A 23,472-nucleotide genomic window follows, 5' to 3' on the forward strand; every position below is an offset into this window, starting at 1 on the left:
GATTTATGTGTTAATATAAATATACCGTACCGCAAGAATATATAAATATGAATTAATAAGCATCCATCATTATTCTATTTTTTTAGTTAACACTCCTACTTTATATATCAAACTAACACACAAATATTAATGGATGTATATAAAAACGTGTAAAATTTAAATTAAAAAATATTTAATGAAAATTAATTAATTAAAAAAAATTGTTTCATCGATAATAATAAATAAAATACAGGTATAGTAAATTTTGGAATTTTTTAATTTTTAAGTAAAACTTAATGATTAATTTGATTAATAAATATGTTTTTATTCTTCATTTATAAACTTATTGTTATATTATTGTTAATGACAGAAATTTGAGTGTCAATTTTAAAACAATAAAATCTCTTTTGACATGCATAAATAGTAAAAAAACTCACACGCAAGCTAGGTTCAAAAGACACGTTACAAAGAAAGAAATACATGCGTGTATAACTATATAAAATAAAATTGAAAAGACATACATGATTTTAAATAATTTTAAAAAAATCTATAATATGGTATTATGTGGAAATGAATATTTTTAATTTTTATTTTTGGGTTGAAACTTGAAAGATGCATGTTACGTACAGAACAGAAACAAGATTAGGCACGAATGCATACAGATGCCCGAAAGCAGTCAAAACTGGGTTAAACAGGGAGCCAGCCCAAGAATGAACAGTACGAGTGTTGCACCATAATAAGGTCAGATCATCCAACCATAGATATGCATGCTAGTACAATCTACAAAAGTGCAAACACTACTAATTCCACAATTGGAATAGATAACCATCAAAACTGTGAATAATAATAATAATAATAAAAGATCGATATCCATAAAAACTTGAAACTGAAAAGCAAATTTTTATGAACTCTTGGCTTTCGGCCTATGAGCTAATCCAAAATATATCTTGGCTTGGATCAATTTATTGTTCGGTAGCTCAATTACATTTTATATGTTTTATTATTTTGTCCACAAAACACATTCCCTCAACTTCATTACCTAGCTGATTCGTTTTTTTAGAAACATGACTGATTACTTTTAATAAAATATCAAAGATATTATTAAAAACTAGTTGTTTAATTTTTTAGATTATTATTTTTTATGTGGGAGCAGTTTTAGTAAAATCAGTTGTTCAATGAATAGATATCAGTACGTATGACTATATAACTACAACTGCAATCATTAAAAGAAAAAAAAAAGAGAAATCAGCAAAAAAAAATAAAATATAACTACAACAGCATTTGAAGTAAGTACTTTTGTCGGGGGAAAATTAAAGAGTACTTTTTAAAAAAAATACTACTACATACATAAATTCATCTTTTAGGTTATTATATTCGCTGAAATATTCCTATTCTACGACTTATATTGTGGTTGCATTTAGTCGCTTTCTTACTTACATATATGCTTATTTACTACTACTTTAGAAGATCATGCAGTAAGCTGTATGTAGATTTTATTACATAAAAGATTTTTCAGTTGCCATTTAATTTCAATTTCCTACATCTGTAACGTATGAATCAAGAACACATTTGAAAAATCTCAAACTCCCACACACCACTGTTCTGTTTAGAGAACAAAAGGCTTTGGTCCAAAAGCCATCTGCGCATTTTTCAGTCCCTGAAGAGGCAATGCATGTACTGCTAAATAGTTTAAGCAAATCCCTGGCCTCCATTTTAATTCTTGGCGGTCAAATAATAAAAACACATTGAATGGAGAGGACATGTTACTAGCTAGTTAGAGATTATTATTACTTTATTATCATTATTATTATTTAAAAGAAATGTAAAAGTAGTACTATGTTTTAAAAACCCATTTGAAAATTTAGTTGCCTTCGCCCTTGGTTGGTATGTGAAAGGGTGACTTTACGTGGTTCTTCTTCATCAATCAATTCATTCTAAGAGCAACAAATATTATATTGTTGACTAGCCGTACTTAATTAATTACTAAGTAAGAATTTGTGTTTTGTTTATGACTTGAAATTTCCGTGGTCGGTCCTTTTAATTATTTGTCACAAAAGCAGCAGGCGAAAATTAGTGCTTTTGCAAAAAATTGTAGGCGCTTTTATTTTTTATCAAGTCCACATAAAGGTATTCCACACGTTTTTTACTTTCTTTCACACAAACCAACAAATTAAGCAGAGCAAAAAGTCTAGAAGATCTTCCAACATTTCCCACTTGGCAAGCAAATTAAGATAGAAATGCATATTTCTCACATGCATGTACTTTTTATCCCCTTTTTTTTCATGTATGTCCATATTTTTATAAGTGTGATACTCTATTTTCTGTTTTTTTTTTAAAAAAAAAAAGAAGAAACGGTCAATTTTTTATATATAAATATTTAGCCTTTTTTAATTAATTAATAAATTATCTAGGCTTCGTTATTTGTTATAAAAAAAATGATGTAATTCACGCATAACTTGCCCATCTAGTGTATGTTCATATAATCATGTAGGTTAAGGTTCTAAGAAATTATGATAAAAATTAAAAACCAAAGTTGAAGTAGGTGTTTGATTCTTCCTTGCCTCTTAATTTCATATGTGCGTTTTAGACACGATACCAAACATACACGAAATGACAACATGAATTTAATATTATAAAAGATTTTTACCATTTAAATAATATCAATAGACCCATGTCATTTGCCGTAGTACATAGATGTATCTATTTATAAATAGAAATAAAATCAAAGGAGGTGTATCAAATATTAATAGTTAAATAGCTCTTTTCCCCCATTAAGGTTTTTATTTTTCTTGGCATTATTTTGCCGTTCAAGTTCAAGTGACATAGATTACTATGATATATTCACAATTTTTTTAAATTACTAATATTAATTGAAATTAATACATTTATCTTTTATTAAATACATTTTCTTTAATATAGTATTAAAATTAAAATGAATTTAAACATTTTTCTCTTTAGAACTGGATACGTATTTAGGTTAAAAGTTTTTTTAACATTGAATTTATGCACATTTAATCTAATTTTAAGAGAAATATATTTTCTTATAATTTTAAATAATAATTTGAGTGTGTGCTTAGTTGATTATTTCTTTTATAAAAAATATCAATTTGCAAGATGTTTTTTTAATGTAAATTATTTCTTTAAAGAAACATGACACATGCACTAAAATATTTTTCATCCTTAAATAATTAGTTTAATTAAAAATACTTTTTTTACCAAATCTTTATTATTAATTGTTTTGAAAAAGGACATCACACCCTCCTTCACTTAGTAAATTGCAAATGAAAGTCAAAACCCAAACAACCTGCATAAACCTAACCACTAGGGAGATAGATACTCAATTTCATATTATTAATTATTCCCATTTCACAAATTCTGACCACTCCTCAGCCTCAGGGCCATGTCTTATCAAGAACCCCAAAACTGCACTGCTTTGCAGAATCTAATTTTAAATTTCCAACCAAACCAAAGGCAAATAAAAAACCAAACCCTGGCTGGATTATTTGTAACTACATATTTACAATACCGACAAAGTGATCAGTTGAATTTTTCATTAATTAATGTCTTTTTTTTTAGATTCCCTTTTTCTTTTTAATCCTAATCTACAAAGGATTAAATTTAGACTTTTTAAAGTTCAATTATTTCAGTGTAATTATCATTGGAACAATACAAGAATCACGTTGTTGTATAGGATTTGAATCATCAGGTTCTGTAGGATTTGAATTCAGGCTTCATCCTCGTGTCCCTCTCTCATGATCATCATCATCTTCCTTCCTCTTACAGTTACAGCAAAGTTAAACAATTAAAAAAACAAAAATATTTAAATGGATCATAATCTTCTGACGGCTGCATTGAATTGAATTTCCTAGAGAGAGAAAATGATGGAAAAAATTAATTAATTATTTATTACCCGAAAACAAAAACAAAAAAAAGTCTTTGGAAATTCAGTCCCACCTTTTCTCACGCGGATTCGGTCGAAATTATTAGCATAATCTAATCCTAACTTCATCTCTTGTTTTCTTCATTTGCTAATTCTGACTTCTTTAAACCCTTCAAATTTTCCACCGCAAAACTGTTTCATAGCATGCCACCACCGTTTCCACACACATATCTCCCAGCCTTCGAAATTTCTCTCCTTTCCTTGGGGGAACTGCTCGGTTACTGAAACCATCATCTGGGTCGCGAAGATTTTTTGGAAAAAAAAAGAAAAATAATAATCTCCGATGGCTTCGGCTGCTATCTTCTCGTCGCTACGGCGGCGCCGGTCGCCGTCGCTGGAGGCGTTTCTGGCGCCGGTCGACCTCTCCGACGTGGCGTTGCTGGGGACTCTCATCTCCGTCGCCGGCGACATCGCGTCCTGCTTCTCCGGCCACCGGTTCCCCTTCCAGCGCCGGAACTCGCGTGCCCTCATCGGAAAAGTTGAGATTTTCCGGTCAATGTTAGAGTGTCTGAGAGACTCCGCCACCGCCGGAGCTCTTCCCCCGACGGCGGTGCTGTGCTTAAAGGAGCTCTATCTGCTTCTATATCGGTCAAAGATTCTTCTTGATTACTGTGCCCAATCGAGCAAGTTGTGGCTTCTGCTTCAGAATCATTGTGTTTCTGGTCACTTCCACGATTTGAGCCAAGAATTTTCGACCCTTTTGGATGTTTTTCCCGTTGGGGAAGTTGGCCTCAGTGATGATGTTAGGGAACAGATTGAGTTGTTGCAGAGACAGTCCAAGAGGGCTAAGTTGTTCATAGATTATAAAGATGATGTTCTTAGGATAAGGTTATTTTGGTTTCTTGATGAGTTTGAGAGTGGGAGGGTTCCTGATTCTAAGGACTTGAGATGTTTCTTTGTGGATAAATTGAGGATTCTTGATGGTAAGAGTTGTAGGGTGGAGGTTGAAGCCTTGGAGGAGCAGATTGTGAACCATGAGGGTGATGTTGAGCCTACAGTTCCTGTGCTTAATGGGATGGTGGCTATCACAAGGTATTGCAGGTTTTTGTTGTTTGGGTTTGAGGAAGAATTGGAAATTGAGATTCAAAAGAAGGGGGGGAAGAGGTTGATTACACTGGAAATTGCTGAAACGTTTTTGACTGTTCCTAAGGAGTTCTGTTGTCCTATATCATTGGATTTGATGTGTGATCCTGTGATAATTTCAACAGGTCAAACTTATGATAGGAGGTCTATATGGAGGTGGATGGAGGAAGGGCATTGTACTTGTCCAAAAACGGGGCTATTGGTTTCTCATAATAGGCTTGTTCCTAATCGTGCTCTTAGGAATTTGATTATGCAGTGGTGCAGTGCACATGGAGTACCCTATGATCCACCTGAGGGGGTTGATGCATCTGTTGAGATGTTTTTATCAGCTTGTCCCTCCAAAGCTTCCCTGGAAGCTAACCAAGGGACGGCCACGCTTCTCATTCAGCAGCTTGCGGATGGGTCACATGCTGCAAAGACTGTGGCTGCTAGGGAGATAAGATTGCTGGCCAAAACTGGAAAGGAAAACCGTGCCTTCATTGCGCAAGCTGGGGCCATTCCTCATCTTAGGAACTTACTTTCCTCTCCTAGTGCTGTTGCACAGGAGAATTCTGTGACTGCACTGCTCAACCTATCCATTTTTGAAAGAAATAAAAGCATGATCATGGAGGAGGAAGGGTGTTTGGGATCAATAGTTGAGGTGTTGCGATTCGGGCACACCACAGAGGCAAGGGAGAATGCTGCGGCAACATTGTTCAGCCTCTCTGCTGTCCATGATTATAAGAAACGAATTGCGGATAATGTGGGAGCTGTTGAAGCATTGGCTTGGTTGTTGCAAAAGGGTACTCAAAGAGGAAAGAAGGATGCTGTCACAGCATTGTTTAATCTCTCCACTCACACTGAGAATTGTTTGAGAATGATAGAGGCAGGGGCCGTGAAAGCTATGGTTGTGGCTTTGGGGAATGAAGTAGTTGCTGAGGAAGCAGCTGGTGCCTTGGTCTTGATTGTTCGGCAGCCAGTTGGTGCCATGGCGGTGGTGAGGGAGGAAGCAGCGATAACCGGATTGATAGGAATGATGCGTTGTGGAACGCCGAGAGGTAAAGAGAATGCAGTTGCAGCATTGTTGGAGCTGTGCAGGAGTGGAGGTGCGGCTGCTACTCAAAGAGTGGTTAGGGTGCCGGCTCTGGCCGGATTGCTTCAAACCTTGCTCTTTACAGGTACAAAGAGGGCAAGAAGAAAGGCAGCCTCACTTGCTAGAGTGTTTCAGAGACGTGAAAATGCATCTCTACATTATGCTGGATTAGGTGTAGGTTATGCATTTGCTAGCGATTCAGCTTCAACCAGGAATACTGCAACCTTTGTGAGTGATGTTTCACTTCCAATGTCCATTTCTGTTTCTGTTTTATAGTGGTAATACTCATTCCCATGTTTATTGTGTTCCCGATTTTTGTTGTAACTCTTTTGATTCTTTCATTGAAATTTATCATCAAGTATAGGAATACCAGATATATGTATTCTTAAGACTAAGAGAATGATGTGTTGTTGAGCAATTAGCTTCAACCCATTTGTAATCAGTTATTGCAAGAAAGAATACAAATTTTTCTAAAGTGGAATTATGACACTATTTCAGGCGTCCTATTTCTTCTGTGCTTTACTCCTGTTGGCCATCACCGCTGATTCATTGTAATTTTATGAGTAATGCTACTTCTTTTATATCTACGATTCATGCTCCATTTATGTTTAATTCATACAATTAAAACTTGTTTTGTTAAATTTACATGGAGTCAAAATGTTTGCCATTGTGCACAATTTGTTCCTTGAATACTTGTGTAAACAGCATTCTTCTTTCCTTTCTATTTTATTATAGTAACGATACATTTAGGATATAAAAACTTGCATTTTGCCAATGAGGGTTACTGGTGTTTTTTTTATTGGTAGGTAATTTATATGTCAACTTTCTTGTTAACAAAGTTTTTTATTTGAGCACGGAAAAAGGTGTAACAAAATTTAAACTGATTTACACCGCGGGAAAGTGTTTAAACGTTAAGATAGTTTAGTTTGTTATAACTTTGTTTAGTTGTCAGATCACAGATGTCGTCTTTGCATAAAGCGTGGTAGAATAAATTCTCTTTGTTCTCATGTTTTCAGTCATCAAATTTTGTAGTTTTCACTTCAGATACCGTTTGTTGTGTCGTAAGATTTCAATGTGAGTTAGCCTCAAGCGTGTAGCATGCACGATTATTCCGTGTTAACATTGTCCGCTAATTAATTATGCCCGGCGAAGTATCTGAATGTTCTATTATTTGGACGCTATGATATCACTAACTTTTCTGCCTAACATGTTAGAACGAATGTGGATCACACAAGAGATGCTCTTTCATTTTGACTCTTCCTTTCTTTGTTCCATTCCTATGTGCTAGGAAAAAAAAAACAGATATGAATATGTGTCGTCATAATGTGTAGGTATCTTAAAATATTCTTAAGCACATCATATGAAGATAGTGAGAAAAACCTAAGGCAATTCAAAGATTAGTGCTATTTTTGGAGATTAAAGTACTTGCTTGCTTCCATTGAGCGGTGGAGGATGATGGGCCTAACATATTCTTCTTTCGCATAATGGCACGTATGATCTGACATGAGGGTCGCCAAAGGAGGCGCAATTTGATTTGTTTCGATTAGATTATTAGATTATTGTCACTGGTTGATGGCAGCACAATAATAGCAAACTAATGTTTCTTTAATTCTTTATATAATGACATTAAGAAATAAGAAGAATATGAAGATAAAGTGAATGCTGCGGGTTTCATTGGGTTAAACAAGAAAAAAAAGCTTTTCTAGAAAATTAGCTTCATGATTTTTTTTTTTACTTCTATTCAAATTTCAAGATTTAATGATAATATAATTGATTACTAAAGGAATTTTATGTTAAAAAACTTTGAAGTTTAAAAAACTATGGAATAATTAAATAATTAAAATTTTTAATTTATTTAAATTTAAAATAAGTTTTAAGCTCTAATAAGGTTAGACCTAACAATATTTGGTTTCTTTTAGTTTTACTTTCTATTCCCACAACTTTGAATTCCTTCTAATTACCTTTAATTTTGACAGCAAAAGAAGGAGAGAATAAAAACCCAATTTTGTGATTTCTGATAATTATACGTTCCTTTCCTCATTAAAGTAGTTGAAGGGATCCAATCCTCGAATTATGTTTCAAAGTGGTCCAAAAAGCACAGAAAATAATGGTTGTTATGATAACTTGTTTCTATAATTTTTAATGCAATGATCAAAGCCACTCTCAACCGCAGTATCCCAAGCTGTTTGTCAATACTCAATCGTTTTCATGAACCTCTCTCGAGAAAGCAAAGTTGCAAGTACTACACGCACGTTCATGCTTCGTTGCTTAGGCCAATTCCATTATATGAATATTCTTCATAGTGGAGGCACTTTTGTGAGACACTTTTGTTTGAGACATGGTGGTAGTCAAGCGTATCTTGTTTGATATATGATGAAATTGAATTGCTAATGATGAAAATAACACTATGATTCTCAATTGCTTCGTTCCAACCCACCATATATTTTCAGTCCAAGAAGTAGCACAAGTTAGTGTCTTGGGTCCTCATTATTTTCTTCATTTGGTGGTTGTGTAAGAATATTTTTTACAGTGATTTGTCACTAATATTGCCCCTTATTGACTTGACGTATTAAGACTTAATAGACTGAGTATTGTGTCGTCAGGTTTCTAGTTAATTAACAGACCGTGATAAAAGAGTTTTTTTTTTTATAAAAAAAAGAAAATCAAACAAGAGAGTTTGTTAAGACTTAGAACCAGGTGTCTGTATGTATAATAAGCCACGGTCTTATTTGTTCATTGAAAAACGCACCACAACTAGAGGAACATAGGACAAGACTTAATAAAAGATTTGTTTGGTCATTAAAAACGTTTTTTTGCTCATGTAATAATATACAAATGTCGTGTTATTTTATTGTAACTCCTAATTTTATTTTTTTTACAGATGTAACTCCTATTTTCATAAACTAATTTTATGGGGAAAAAATTGTACCTTTATGCTTAATTTGATATGATGGATAAATTATACTAATCCCTTTGTATCTTTAATTTTTTTTTTTTCAATTTTTCTATTCATTAAACCCCTTCGCATTTTTTAATTAAATTAATTTACCGGTCCTTGAAATTTCTACAGTAAAAATTAATTTTCATGCACTAACAGTAGCCGTTCAATTCAAACACACGTGAGAGAAACAAAATCTCAACAAATCAACAATTTCAAACAATCAATTGAACGAGTTAACAAGGTTGAGAGAAGAAAGAAATACTTCGGGGAACAACATGCAAAAGAGAAGGACGAATCTCAATGCCTCACTAGACCAGATCCAACGATCGTTCCTCCCTTAACCTCAAGAAGCTTCGGTGATTCCACCAAGGTTGTTGCTTCTTGCACCTTCAAGCTGCTTCCTACATCCTTTTCAGAATGGTTTTTTTTTTTACCTATCAAAATTTGTGGAAGTTAAAGTTCTGTAATCATTTTGGAATATAATATTATATTTCGGATGTCAAAAAAGAGGTGCAGGAAACAATAGCCTTCCACCAAACTCAAGTTGGGCCATTGGGTGTCCAGCACAAACCTAGGAAAAGAAAGAAGCATAACATTTGAACCATGGGCCAAAAGGATGAGAAGCCAGCCCATTAGGAAAAACAAAACCTGAGTAAAGATGGGTGTTCTATTACTAATGATCTGTTTTCAATTAGTTACATGTTTGAGAGAATAAAAAATTCAAATGAAAGCATAACTGTAATATGACCCCTATATGCATATTGATTGGGTTTCGGCAATTCGAACTCCAATGTGAAATTAAGTTGACTTGTCGAGCAAAGACGTAGCTTAAAATAGACCCCTTTGCAATGTTTAATGATATATAATTGGGAAGCGGCGCAAAGAGAAGCTTCCCTTCTTAAGCAACAAAACCGGTAGAGGGAATTGGACTTATTGTAAGTCTTCCTATTCAGATGATTAATTGAAACATAATTATTGAGAAATTCAGTTAAACAAGGAAAAAGGAGTTGCAATTTTCTTCCTTTATATATTGTAATAATACCCCTTTTCTCTTGCATTATCAAATGCATAAATGCCATTTCATGGAATAATATGGAAATGATGAAAAACTCTTTTTCAAATCAAGTTAATAAGAAATGCCTAGATCACGTCAGAATGAAAAAAAGAAGGATGGGATTTATTGCGTAAGCGTGAAAACGAAATAACTTGGAGTTCATGGTTTGGGCCATTTATCAAGAATCAATTTGATGACAAAATACAACACAACCAATTTAGAATTTCATAACTAACCGAATATTTAATTTATCTACCCTATGCCTTTTTTGGTCTTATACCTTGCTTGGAAATGAAGGCTCCCCTGTTGACCTTAAGAACCTTATTTCTTGTGTTGGACCTTAATATTAATAGCTCATACATCATAATTTGGAGGAGACAAGCAGAATCTCGTGATATAATAACTGCTATGGCAAGGGACCATTTGCTAAAATGGTAGATGTTGTGTCAAGTTTCTTTAGCATAATCACATCAATTTCTCTTCTAAAATACTTCATATATAATGTCGGCACAGAAGTTCACAGAGGATCAATATTATCCTTCATAATTGTTGAAGAGGGAGCCCACGCCATTTGGATTGACACTGTGCTTATCTACTTTTGATATGTGTATTCTGAGTAGAACAATATGCTCAAAATTCTATGTATTTTTTAATCATTTATTAGAAATCAGAAGTATATAAAGTAAAGATAAAAAACTGTAAATATAAATACAAGTAAAAAAAAAAAAGTTGCTACAAGGCATATTTTTGTGCAAGACGATCAATAACAGTTAGTTGCATTATGACTTTTTATCTTCAAACAAAGAATGTTAAAATACGAAGACACTCAATCTCACCATGCAGAATGCCAATGGTATGTCAGAGTTACTATCAGATGTTCACTCAAAATATTATTGCACAAATATAAATAGCAAGTTTTATCCAATGTTATAAATAGCAAGAGTATTAATCAAACTAAAAGTTAAAATAAGAATTACTTTTAGTACGGAATTTTCTTAAGAATGCTCGCGAATGAATTTATAAAGTAGAGTCTGCAAATTTCCTTTTATTTTCTCTCTCATGTATGGTTAACGCAATCAAATGATTGATAAATTTTTAGATTCATCAATTTTTGTGAGAGAAATTCCGTACTAAATAGCGCAATTAAAAGTAAATTTGTCAAGGCATTCAATGGTGAATTGATTGTTTCAAACTGTTAATTAGTGATTGAGTTATTGTTAAATAAAATAATATTTTTTCTGAGTATTAAATAAAATAATATAATCAAATTGAAAATATACCTAATTCACTGTTTAACCCGTGGAACTAACCAACCAGATTTAATTTTCAGAACGTAAATTACAATTTTTACACAGTTGTACAAAGAGTCCTGTATTCATCCATCCCATTTTGAATGTATTGGGATGAAAAATGGAAAGACAGAGAAAAGAGAGAAACAAAGTAGAGAGAAAAAGTAATAAATGTAATAGATAATAAAATAAAAAGGGAAGAGAGATAATAAAAAAAAATAGGACGAAAGACAAAATGGATGTATAAGTAATTTTTTTTATTATAGAAATTATGTGAAAATGATTGTATTTTTAAAGAGAAAGAGTTAGGGTAAAATATAGCATATAGGAACATGTTTGATTTCTAGATTTCAATTTTGAGCAACCAACATTTTAGTTGTTAAATTTCAAAAGCTTGTAAGATGGTTAAGAAATTAATTTCTTGTTCTTGTGTGTTATAGGGTGCAAAATGGACTTCCTACGAGTTTATATTTATTCAAGAAAAAATTGGTCCACATTTTACCGAAAGCCATTGAGGGTTTGTTTGTATCCATATTTGATATGCTTCAATCTGAGTCTAAGATGAGTCAAACATGATTTTTTTTTTATTGATCATGATGTTTGATATTGTGTTGGAACTTGAAAAAATTATTCTAAATTTTAGAATAAAAACTTATTGAAACTATTAGAAGTAATTTTATTTGTTTCATGCATACACAGTAAGGCATTTTGTTAGATATTGCAAATGTATAAATTTGTTTCTATCGTTAATTATTTAATAGATTTTATTGTCATGACACTAGATGATAAGTAGAAATTGATGTGATTCTAACAAGTATGCTGACGTGATTTAATAGCACTTTGAATCCATCAGGAGTGTGATACCAAAGAGATCAAAATAATAATTAAGTCATTTGATGTATTAGAATATATCATCAACCCATTATTATTTTTCTTTAGTACAACAACATGTGATTGTTTAAAGTCACGTTAACAAAAATTATTAAATATTTAACAGAAAATTAACAAAGAAAGTAAAATAATATAATTATAAAATTTGAAGAATCTAATTAACACAATTAAAAACATCAAAATCGCACAATTATAATCCAAAGAAATTGTGCTATTAAACTAAAAGTGAAAGAGGCGATTGAGGAACAAGTATCCAAACACAATATTTATGATTGACTATCGTGCAAAATTTGACAAAAACATGACATTTCGGTTGCCTACGGAAGGATCATTCTACTCGCCTAGACAGACAGGACTCAATTTGGAGCACCCCAACCGCCAAACATTCTGCTTAATCGTAGTAGCAGTGTATGTATGCTACTAACATGTGTGGCACAATAGTACTGTCCAATGAGTCTTTGACCGATAAGAAGAAAAAAAGTAAAGAATTACTGCAAATAAATAAAGCCAGGAAAGCAAAAGATGAGACAAGGATTTTGCTAGCCAGGAATGGTAAGAGGAAACACTCCCAGTCCATCACAATCCAAAAAGAAACTGTTTTTTATTCTTTAGTCTTCCTTCTTTTACTAATAGTGAAAAACAAAGTTAATATTCAAATGAACTGCAACATTCAGCTAAGTTGGAAGTAACTGTTGTACAAAATGACATTTACAAATTACTGGTCTATAATGTTAAGTGTCCTTCAAATAAAAGCTCATACAATGACAATGTACCCGGTTCATAATAACCTATAAGCAACCTAATTTCTGGTTAACTTCTTCTATTACTGTGTATGTGTGGGCCTAACAAAGTGGTCCACCCCTTGGCACAAATTTTTTTTTGAGTACAAACCAAAAAGCAGGAAAAGTGGCAAAAGTGGTCACAGGAATTGGGGCGGGTATCTCTTTTGAAAACATGGCAGAAAAAAATCGAGTAAGAAACCCAGGTTCCTATTTAACAGCGTAACCGTCCCACTAACTGCTAGAACTCTCAAAACTCTCACTATGCACTTCACTTCTGCTCTTTATCTTCTCTGAAGACTAATAAAGCTTCACCACCAAATCAAGAGAGTTCCAAACACCAAAACAAACAAAAGCAAATTATGAAGTGGGGTGGGAAAAAACCTTCTCTTTCTTCTTCTTCTTCTAGGTCTTCTTCTTTCATATCTCATGTATCTCCTTTTTCATGGCTTTCCAAGTTCAAGCAGATGAGAATCAACTCAGAGCAGCCAAAACCTGGCACGCTGAAGCAGAATGCAAGGCATAATTCAACTCCATCTAATAATATTTCACCCCATTATGCTGATATAAATAGAGGCAGGTTTTATGGAGGGGATGATGATGAGGCTTTCTGGAGACTCTCATTTGGTGAAGAGGGTGGTAATGAGCATAGGAAAAGTGAAGAAGATATTCTGAAAGTGAAACCAGTAAAGTACAATTTGGATGTTGAACATGCCATTCCATCCTCAAGCGGACTGAATAATGCTAAGAGAAAAGGTAGTAGAAAAGAAGGCACTCAGAAGATGAAGCAGAAGGACACTACTGGAATGAGAGAAGAAACGAAAATTCTGAATGAAGCAGCAAAGAGTGTGAAGGAACTAGAATCCTTAAGGAGGAGATATGAGAGGAAAGCACAAAGAGTTTTGCAAGAGCAGCTCTTGAAACTGGAAAAGGCAGAAGAGGAAGCTGAGTTTGCATCAAGTCCATTCTTGGAAAATGATGTGCTGCAGTTTGAGTCACCAAGAACAATTTGCACACCAAGAAAGCATTTTTTTGTAGATTCAAAGGATTCTGGCCTTGAAAGTTTCAGAGAAGCTCGTGTGTGTAGTCCTCAATTGTGTTCTGAGTGGCATAATTTGAAACAAAGTGAGGGGTTGAAATTGAAACCAAAGAGTAGCCAACAAAGGCAATCTCTTCATGTTAGCAGAGAAAACCAGAGGAGGAAACCAAAGCACAACAACAAGGTTAGAGTGTATTCTCCAAGGATGGGTTCCAAGGTCGAAGTCCGCAAAATAAAGGCCATGGAAGAGAAGAAGAAAGCAAAACTGAAGATGAAGAAAGAAGAGGAAATTGTGGAGGAAACAGAAGAAGGGTTAGATAGCTTTGCTGTGGTGAAATGTTCTTTGGATCCACAGAAGGATTTCAGAGATTCAATGATTGAGATGATCACAGAGAAACAGATCAGCGAGCCAGAAGAAATGGAAGATCTGTTAGCATGCTATCTGACTTTGAATTCCAGTGAGTACCATGATCTCATCATCCAAGTGTTCAAGCAAGTATGGTTGTGTATGAGCCAAGCCAGTTCGTGTATTCAATCAGACAAGCAATGTTGTTGTTGTGATTAACAACATAAATGTTTAGCTTGTAGGAAAACATTGGCGGAAATTGTAAATAGTTCATCTTGTTCTAGTTATGCTTTATTAGCTTCGATTGAATTTCTCTCTTCTCTTCACATCTTTTGTATAAAATTCAAGAGAAGTTGCATCAAGATCTCGACAAACTTCATAATAAAAATAATAACTACTAGTAAAAATTCTTACTTCTTTGGGCATGTAAATCTATATAAGTATATAACTCGAAGTTGTTTACACTCAAATCATGATTATTTTCTTGAAGTTAGGATGCCTGTAAGCTTGTAGCAATATGTTCACTCTTTAGCATTATTTTAATGTAGGCTCTAGGGAAAGAAGTCTGAAGCACTATTGAGAGGTGAAACCTGTTGAGGAAATAAGGAATCAAAAATTCCAAAAATAGAGAATGCACATATAATACAAATAAGACATTGCTGCTATGCACATCAGCATGGTCCTAGACATTCACATCAGTATAATACCCATAAGACATTGCCCATGCCTGTGGAAGAACTGTGGTTAAGTGAATGAAAGGGAAAGGGGACTATTCTTCAATCCTTGTGATCAATCAGTATTAGACACCATCAGATACCTTCAACATGCATCTTATTCTGGCAATACAAATAAAATACCATCAGAATGTGATAAATACTAATATTTTATTATGCTCAGTGATTTGTCTGCATCCTTAACAGTATATGGTTTTAAGATTAGTTTGGCTTAAATTTAAAACTCAAAATTAAATTCTATTAGTAATAGATTAAAATGTTGTGGTTATAGGTTAATGAGTTGAATGTTAAAGGTAAATCTGGGCTTCTTTAACAAATGAACTCGAACTTTTGAAACAGAGAATTTTTATTTTATTTATTCATTTAAAAACTAAACAAGTTTCATGAGCAGGTTTCGCTCATTGTAAGCCCTACACAAAATATATCTAGACCATTATTCTACCGTCACATGGTTGAATAGGAGCCGTGTAAGAATCTCTTCTTCCTTCTCCCTCTTTCATTGTGATATGTAATCCAAAACTTCCTACTTAAATAAATTAGTGTGCCTCCCTTTGAAGACACCCGACACACTTAATTGAATCCTCAATGACATCTCAAACAACATATCTAAGTGACTGACTCATTCTTCATAAAGTTTCAGCTCTTGTAGCATTGATGAAAATGTCATCTAAGAGAAATGTTAGTTTTACTAATAAAGCTTCTTATAAATTCTCCAACTTTCATAAGTGGCAGCAGGCATGTTGGGAGGCACATTAGGTGAGGCCATCAAATGGAGTCATCGAGTGAGTGAAAAAATTTAAGAGTTTGTGAGATATCTTTATCAAGAAGGTACCCTTTTTGATCATCCATATTTGGCATACATAAATTATACAACCTAGCTATAATGCAAATACTATACATTTCTATTATTATAACCTACATCTAGCTACAGTATGGGGGAATTATTAGGAGACCGAAGTGTATATGCCAATACATTAATTTGAAGACTATTCTTTATCTTGCGTAAAGACCCATCACCTAATTATTTTCAAGTGAAGCATTTATGCCACATCCACACAATACCAAATTAGTTAATAACATAACAATAAGTCCCAAGTTACAACGTACATATAAGATCAAAGCAATTCTTAAAGTCAACTCGGTGGTTACTTTGGGATACCTATAAAAAAGCACAAGTAATAAAGTTAGCCTACCTGCTGGGGGCTCATAAATTGGTCATTCCACTTTAATCATGCTGCAGGTAGGCTTTACATGATCAAATTAATATTTTCATTTAATATTTTTGCATAGATTCATTCTATAGATGCATGTCCATATTGATAAATGAACACAAACAGAACTAGCTAGATGTAGAATTCAATACATTCTAATCTAATCAATTAATAAAGCAATAAAGCTTTCTCTTATAACATTGGTTTCATGAATATTGGATACTCATAGTCATAGCCTTGACTAGCCATCCCAAAACACGAATTTTTTTTTCTTGGGTTAAAGGCAAAAGACTCATCTAGGACTATGGTTAGACTGCGGAAAAAGAATGGAATCAAATGATACTAAGTTCAATTATCAGGATTGTTAAAAAAAAGAAGAAGATGAAATACATCCCCTTTTCCTTCCCTCCAATTCAGATAGCGATAATACTGAAATCATCTATTTTCATTATAGAATATTCAAATAATAAAATAGTAAATTTATTTTACTTCATCCTATTTCAATGCATTTTTCTTCTACCATATTCCATTCTGCTTTAAATTTATCATTATATACCTAAACTTGTAAACTTTATTTTTATTGTCCATTGTTTCTTGAGGTGAGGAAATATAGGACCAGTGTGCTTCTATTTTAGCGGCGCACTATGTATATATGGAAGCAAGTGTAACTGGTAATTATACATGAAATTGCGAGGAACAAATAAATCATTACTACATTTTTTAAAAAAAAATTATGGTCGATCTATACATGTAGTTGATGATCGTTCACCACATCTAGGCACAAGAATCAAGAGCTCATGCCTTTTATCCTATCCAAGATAGCGGCAACCTGCAGTTGATGGATAATTTTAAGTTTTGATGATTTTGTTTTTTAACTTTTTGACAGAAAAGTTTTGATGATGTAAACATTAAAAATTAGCAAGTTTGTTGCAATTTAAAGCCTTTTTTTTCCCTACATTACATAATAATGCAATGGCATACTGTCTTAACATTCCTTTAGTACGTAGTTGTCGTGGTAACTCAACCGGTTTAACAATGGTTTGACGATTCATAAATTGATGCTAGCGAAAGAAATTTAATACCAAGTAGTTGAAAATTAAATGAAAATTTTAAAAAAGATTTAAATTGTAATTTACAAAGAAAATGTTTTAAAAAACTTAAATGTTTTCAAAAGGAAAGGAAAACTTGCAACATAGAAAAACATTTGCATGTTACCAACCTAATGTCTTCAATCATTGATACAATTACAAGCCACATTTCTGTATTTCCTTTTAAGAACAATTACATTGGGCATGCAATGGAATTCCTAAACACTACCACACTAGGTTTCTACAATCGGGAAGAATCACCCTTCTATGTAAAATGAAACAAGTTCAATTCTCAGTTTAAAAAATACCTCAGATTAAAAGAAAATTCCAAAGATTATTTCCACCGGAGAAAGGGAGGAAAAAATCAAATCGGTCCGTAGCATTTCATGTGCCTTTTGCTCGTTAATTATATTTAACATGAAGCAGTCCAATCAAATGAAGAGTTACATAGTATATTAAGCAGTAATATAAATTACGGATTTAATTTGAATGCGCCATCAAAGTAACATAGTTTTACACCACCCTTCAATAATTTGCTGTCACAAGATTTAATTAGTTTGACCCCTCATGTATGCATTTAATTCCATGATGCGACAACACAACATCAAATGAAATTATAAATTATTATTATACAAAGTAAGATTACATCAAAATTAAACTTACATTGTTCAGTTAATGAGCAGTTTAAATTATGATATTTGTTATTTTGTGTATATATTATGATAGTCAACATACAATAATTAAAGTAAAAGAGAAACTTGTATGATATTACTTTCTAACTGAGCTTACTCTTAAGATAAACACATTGGACCAATAGGATAGGATCCAAGGTAAGATAAAACTATCATATCCTATTGCCTCAACAAATAACTAATTGCAACAGGATAAGATATTTTATCTTTTATCTTATCTTGACTACCAAACGGACCCTTATTAAAAAAATGCTTAATTAAACTCCTTACCTGAACATACATATGCAAACCATAATTTTGATATCATATTTACCATGGTCTTTCTTCCCCTTTCTACAAACTAAATTTGAAATTAAAAGAAGGATGAATAACTAAATCCAGCAGCCAGTGGTAAAATTAAAGGCATTTAACATTCCATCGGCATTACTGCAGAGAATCAAAGCCCTGTGGCAATGTGGCTCACAACATACCATTTCACAAGATATTGAATGGAACAAATTGAAGTAGAAGTACTACATTGCATTTTCCAAATGGGAAATCCTAGTTTCCACTTCAGGTAATCTATCTAAATGCAATGCAATCAATAAATTCATGAAAACAATAGTCTATTCCATTCATGGGTAGTAAGACATTCTCTAAAATACTATTGGTGGTCATAGTTTCAAATTGTGGATGACATTGTTGTGGTTGAGTTAATGTCCACAACAGCATCAGAACCACCCTGCAACTGCAGGATGATTTCCATTCACAAAAAAGAAGGCAAGCCGACAACCAAAGGATGGTTGACAACAGAGGGTATCAGTTGGAAGCTTCTGTCATATGGTACAAGTAACATCAGGAAGCGATCTAAGGAAAAGAGAACAAATATAGACTGGAGTAACCATACCAAGGTTCTAAATTGAGGTCATGATTACAGTCATGGTTGCAGTTGCAGTGCAGTATACAGTACAGAAGCTGCATGATATGGTCTAATATTCAAAGGCAAATGCTAACCAGCTAGTCATGGCCTTAGGGAACTGGTTAAGGAAGTAAAAAGGGAAACTTTTTTATTAGAATGCATAAAAATGCATTCCCTGTGATTTTAAAATGTGCTCCCATATGATTTCCAATAAAATATTTCCCCTTACCATTTTTTAACCAGAGCAAGACCCTAATTTAAAAAAGCTTAACCAAAAGACAGTTCTGTACAGGCATAAATAGAACTAAAATAGACAAAAGAGCAGCATACTTAACTAATGAATCAATGAAGGATGCAACATTCATCCCACTCAAAATATGGAATATGTATCTATTGTAGAGAAAATAAAAAAGAACTGTGCATACCTATATTTATTACATGTGATTATAGAACAGTACAAGCAAGAAGAATAATCAATTGCTACTAAGTTTTCTCTGCTTGACCAACATGCCCCATCTGTTCTGGAAGATTATTTGCATTCCGTTTGTTCCACCAAAATTTGTTAAGGTCGCTGGGTTTTCCTTCATTCTTTCTGCCTTCATAATCCTTTCTTTCTGACTGCACTTCCCGTGTTTCTGATGCACCAGGATCCTCTGTCAAGAACTGCTCCCAGAATACATCATTAACACCAGTTGCTGCAACAGTGGTTCCCGCAGGTTGTTCTTTTGATGCAACAGGCTCAGGAACAGCAGCTGTAGTTGGCTCAGAGTTCATGTCAATTCCCGGTGACTTATGCCGAACTTCAACATCTAATTGCGCACAAGATAAAGATGGACTATCAGCACAACTTGTAGATTCATCCAAATCCATACTTGACTGAATTTGAACGAAGGTGTCACCAATATCATGTACAATAGCCTCCCAAAACGCCATGGATGATTCAAGCTGATCCAGTCGCTCCACATTTAATGTCAAGACAGTGGTATGGTCTGCATTTTCTCTTGGTAACATTTGGCAAGTTTCAATGGCATCTTCAACGCCATCTTCATCATAAAAGTGGCCACTTCTTGGCAACCTTCGTTTTCTATCCAGGGTTTCTGTCAGAGGCAAGATATTTACAGAAATCACAGGTTTCTGCAATACATGAGAAACAGAAGAAACCATCCTTTGTTGATTCTGTTCCAACTTTTCCAACCGATCTTTTGAGCAATGTATTTGTATCTCATATGCCTGCCACTCATGCTGGTATTTCTGTAATTCCACGAGAAGTTGCTCTTTATCATGCTTAAGCTTCTCTATTTCATCAGTAAAACTCTGCCTTTCTGATTCCCCTAGTGGGCCTTGTGCTTGGAGATTCTGCAAAGAATGGCTATGAACAGGCTTCCGTCTATGGATGTTCTTCATAAGATGAGGTTGCCCTCTGACAAAGTCATCATTGGCAAATTCCCATTGTTCTGGGTCAACTTTTTTAAATCCCTGCTCAAGTAAAGAGGCTACCACTCAGTTTAAGAAACCAAAATCAGAATGAGGCAACACATACAATACAACACAAAATAAGTAGTATTCACATCAACAAGATCAAGATCAAATTTGCTTACATATGTGTTCAGCTGCCTGATGAAACTTGAGAAGTTGTTGTGCTTAAAGAATCTAGGCAGCAAATCCCTGGCAAATTCTGGGGGATTCCATACAATGAAACTCTTGCTAGTGACACTCCACGAAACAACCGAATCCGTGGAAGGATCATCCACCATCTCATAAGTCTTTGCCAGGAAAGGGGGCAGAGAATTTGAACTACCCTGTGCATCATCCATCGCTCAAACCAAACCTCAATCAACCCTACTCACAAATCTCAACCTCCCCAATTCAAAACCCAATCACCAATCAATTTCCAAACTTTCAAAAGAAGTCAACCCTCAATCCCCACTGGGACTTTACATAGAACACCCCTCAAAAAAAGAAACTTTTTTTTCTTTCCAAATCTGACCTAGACAAAACCCAAAAAAAAAAATTACACTTAGAGCAAAATTAATAATAGCCTATCATTTAAAAACCCCATTTGTCTGATGAGAACAACACTAAACCCATGAAATCAACAAAATCACAAGGCATAAAAAGTTTTCAGCTTTCTCTCCTCTGTGACCCCAAATACCCAAACAAGCAACGTTTACACTCAAACAAATCTCACAGAATCATGGGTTGAATTTCCCCAAAAATGATAACTAGGGATTCTTCTTTCCCTGGACGGGAAAAATTGTAGAAGCTTGCACGTAAAGCAACGATAATTAAATTAAAAATAAAAATGGCAGTTACGTTATTGAAGCCTTGCACCTGAAAAAGGAAAGCGAGGAGAGAAAGATGAGAAATCGCATTGAAGAGAAAGAAGAGCTCTTTTTCTGTTTCTGGGTGATTCCAAATTTCCAATTGTTTGGATCATTTCTTCAATTTTCCAGTTTTGTTATTGGGGTTGAACGGAGGGTCAACGCATGGTTGATTTGGAAAGGAAGGGGGGGTACCACAGGAATAAATTTAGGAATGAAAATAAAAGTAAAGAAATGCTATTGGTGATGTAATAAAAAAATTAAAAAGAATAACAACTGAAAATGCTATAGTTGAATACAAAAAAACAAATGAAAATAATATACTATGAGAATTGGAATGAATGATGTTAACTTTTTACATTATTTTGTTGTGTTGAGTATTAAATACTGTAATAAATAAGTGAGACATTAATAAAATGGAAAAAGAAACTCTTTTTTTAAGAGAAATGGAAAAAGAAACTTAAAGATACTTTTGATATTATTATTTAGTTAAAACTAAAGTTTTAGTTCGATAACTAATATTGTCATTTAATGACCATCTTTAACGTATATGTTATTGAAGCAAAATTTTAATTTTAACAATGAAGTGCATTAAAATATGTTTTTATCTAAATTTTATTCTATTAAAATTTATAATTATTTATATGATAGGGATAAATATAAAATTTGCAAACATGAGAATGATCGTTCCTTAGGGGAGCTTGAAAATGATCTACAATTAAAATTGACATTTATTTTTATAACAATAATAATTGGATGCCTTTTAAATCAAAATTAAGAATTTTAGAGATTTAATATATACAAAAATTAATAAAGACTACATTTTTATAACAGGCAATTAAAATTTAACCATTTAAAAGACTTCAGTTAGAACAAACCCAAGCCATCATGCCATTTACGATAAATGATAATTGATAGCATTCATATAAATGAGCTAAGGAAGCTTTATGGAAAGGTTCGCAAGAATCGATACAATCCAAGTGCAAGTCTCTGGAAGCAAAATATTTGATATAGCACATGTCAATATAGTTTGTTTGTTTTTGGGTAGCATGTTAATATAATATGAAAACATGTAGATACTAACAAAATACAAAATAAAGGGAAATTTTCCTTCCCCCTACTCCCTAGATGAAAGAAGATATATATAATCATATTTTAGTTTGAATAAAAAAATAAAAAAGCATCTGAACCATTCAAAAGAAAATGCAGGTTATCTGGACCACAAATAGGAAAGAGAATGGATTGGTGTGTGAAATGGGCTTGCTTAAAAACTGCACTCCAGATAAGAACATTGACTATTAGCAAACGGTTTCAACACCCCTATCTCTATCTTGTCGTTAATTGGTTACCTTATTTATTAATCGATTGTTAGTACTTTGCTTGAGATGGTTATCTTCGGGAGAGGATGATGTAAGAATTAACTAGATCTATACTAACCTAATGGAGGGGTCCATTCTAACAGAACAGTAGTAGCACGGAATGAAGCCACATGCATGAAGCAATTGATCAGCAATATATAAGTGAGATAGCGTATTCAAGCACGCAAAAAGGTGGAAGAGTAATGGTTGTTAACTATTTATTTTAGACTTTTGGGGATAGTTGATTGTAACTAATTGACCAAATAATGTTTGTTTGTTATTGAGGATAGAAACGTTCGGTAATTAAAGAACTTTTTTAATTATGGGCACTCGAGAAAAAAGAGTAGGAGTGCATAACCTTTAAATGGATCCCACTACTCAATACATTAGTATTTGACTTTAGACTGGAGAATACATAAGTAAACAAAGAGAAATGTCTTGAACAATATCCACATGCTGTGTCAAACAGTGTCTTGAATATATGATTGAAAGAAATTTATGTGGGTCCTCAAACTGCCCTTCTTTGCATTTAGTAGGTGCTATGTAACAAAGGAAGAAAGGGTAGAGTAACAATCATTCTTAAGATAGACTACACTCAAGAAAACCTTCCACTGGAGAGCTGAAAGCCTGAAACTATATGCTCGAAGAATAGGGCATATATACAAGCATAAATGAAATCTTTAATTGACTTATCAGATCGTGTGGAAGTTCACAATAATGATTAATGACATGTTGATATTAGCCATACCACCAACAC

General features: G+C 33.5%; 3 protein-coding genes across 3 annotated transcripts; 2 read left to right on the top strand and 1 right to left on the bottom strand.

Moving 5' to 3' along the window:
• The first annotated feature begins 3,897 nt into the window (after positions 1–3,897).
• On the top strand, positions 3,898–6,578 carry LOC114421739 (U-box domain-containing protein 17-like). Its single transcript, XM_028387802.1, has one exon. It carries the CDS (start codon positions 4,203–4,205, stop codon positions 6,348–6,350), a length of 2,148 nt encoding a protein of 715 aa, XP_028243603.1. The 5' UTR covers positions 3,898–4,202; the 3' UTR covers positions 6,351–6,578.
• A 6,396-nt stretch (positions 6,579–12,974) lies between these two features.
• LOC114424628 (transcription repressor OFP5-like) lies at positions 12,975–14,794 on the top strand. Its single transcript, XM_028391493.1, has one exon. The coding sequence runs from the start codon at positions 13,391–13,393 to the stop codon at positions 14,630–14,632; it is 1,242 nt and encodes a 413-aa protein (XP_028247294.1). The 5' UTR covers positions 12,975–13,390; the 3' UTR covers positions 14,633–14,794.
• A 4,547-nt stretch (positions 14,795–19,341) lies between these two features.
• On the bottom strand, positions 19,342–21,567 carry LOC114421740 (heat stress transcription factor A-4a-like). The gene is made up of 3 exons (XM_028387803.1): positions 21,368–21,567; positions 20,635–21,023; positions 19,342–20,512 (listed from the first exon to the last, which is right to left on the bottom strand). The coding sequence occupies exons 2-3, from the start codon at positions 20,848–20,850 to the stop codon at positions 19,520–19,522; spliced, it is 1,209 nt and encodes a 402-aa protein (XP_028243604.1). The 5' UTR covers positions 20,851–21,023; positions 21,368–21,567; the 3' UTR covers positions 19,342–19,519.
• Positions 21,568–23,472: the final 1,905 nt, after the last annotated feature.

The sequence above is a fragment of the Glycine soja genome, chromosome 8 (assembly GCF_004193775.1).
Source record: "Glycine soja cultivar W05 chromosome 8, ASM419377v2, whole genome shotgun sequence".
NCBI classification, from domain to species: Eukaryota; Viridiplantae; Streptophyta; class Magnoliopsida; order Fabales; family Fabaceae; genus Glycine; species Glycine soja.

What these genes read in the sequence shown, in the direction of transcription:
- LOC114421739 (XM_028387802.1), top strand. Translation starts at nt 4,203, where the DNA reads ATGGCTTCGGCTGCTATCTTCTCGTCGCTACGGCGGCGCCGGTCGCCG.
- LOC114424628 (XM_028391493.1), top strand. Translation starts at nt 13,391, where the DNA reads ATGAAGTGGGGTGGGAAAAAACCTTCTCTTTCTTCTTCTTCTTCTAGG.
- LOC114421740 (XM_028387803.1), bottom strand. Translation starts at nt 20,850, where the DNA reads ATGGATGATGCACAGGGTAGTTCAAATTCTCTGCCCCCTTTCCTGGCA. An exon ending in TCAGGCAGCTGAACACATAT is followed by an intron (nt 20,513 to 20,634) that starts GTAAGCAAATTT and finishes TTACTTGAGCAG; the next exon opens with GGATTTAAAAAAGTTGACCC.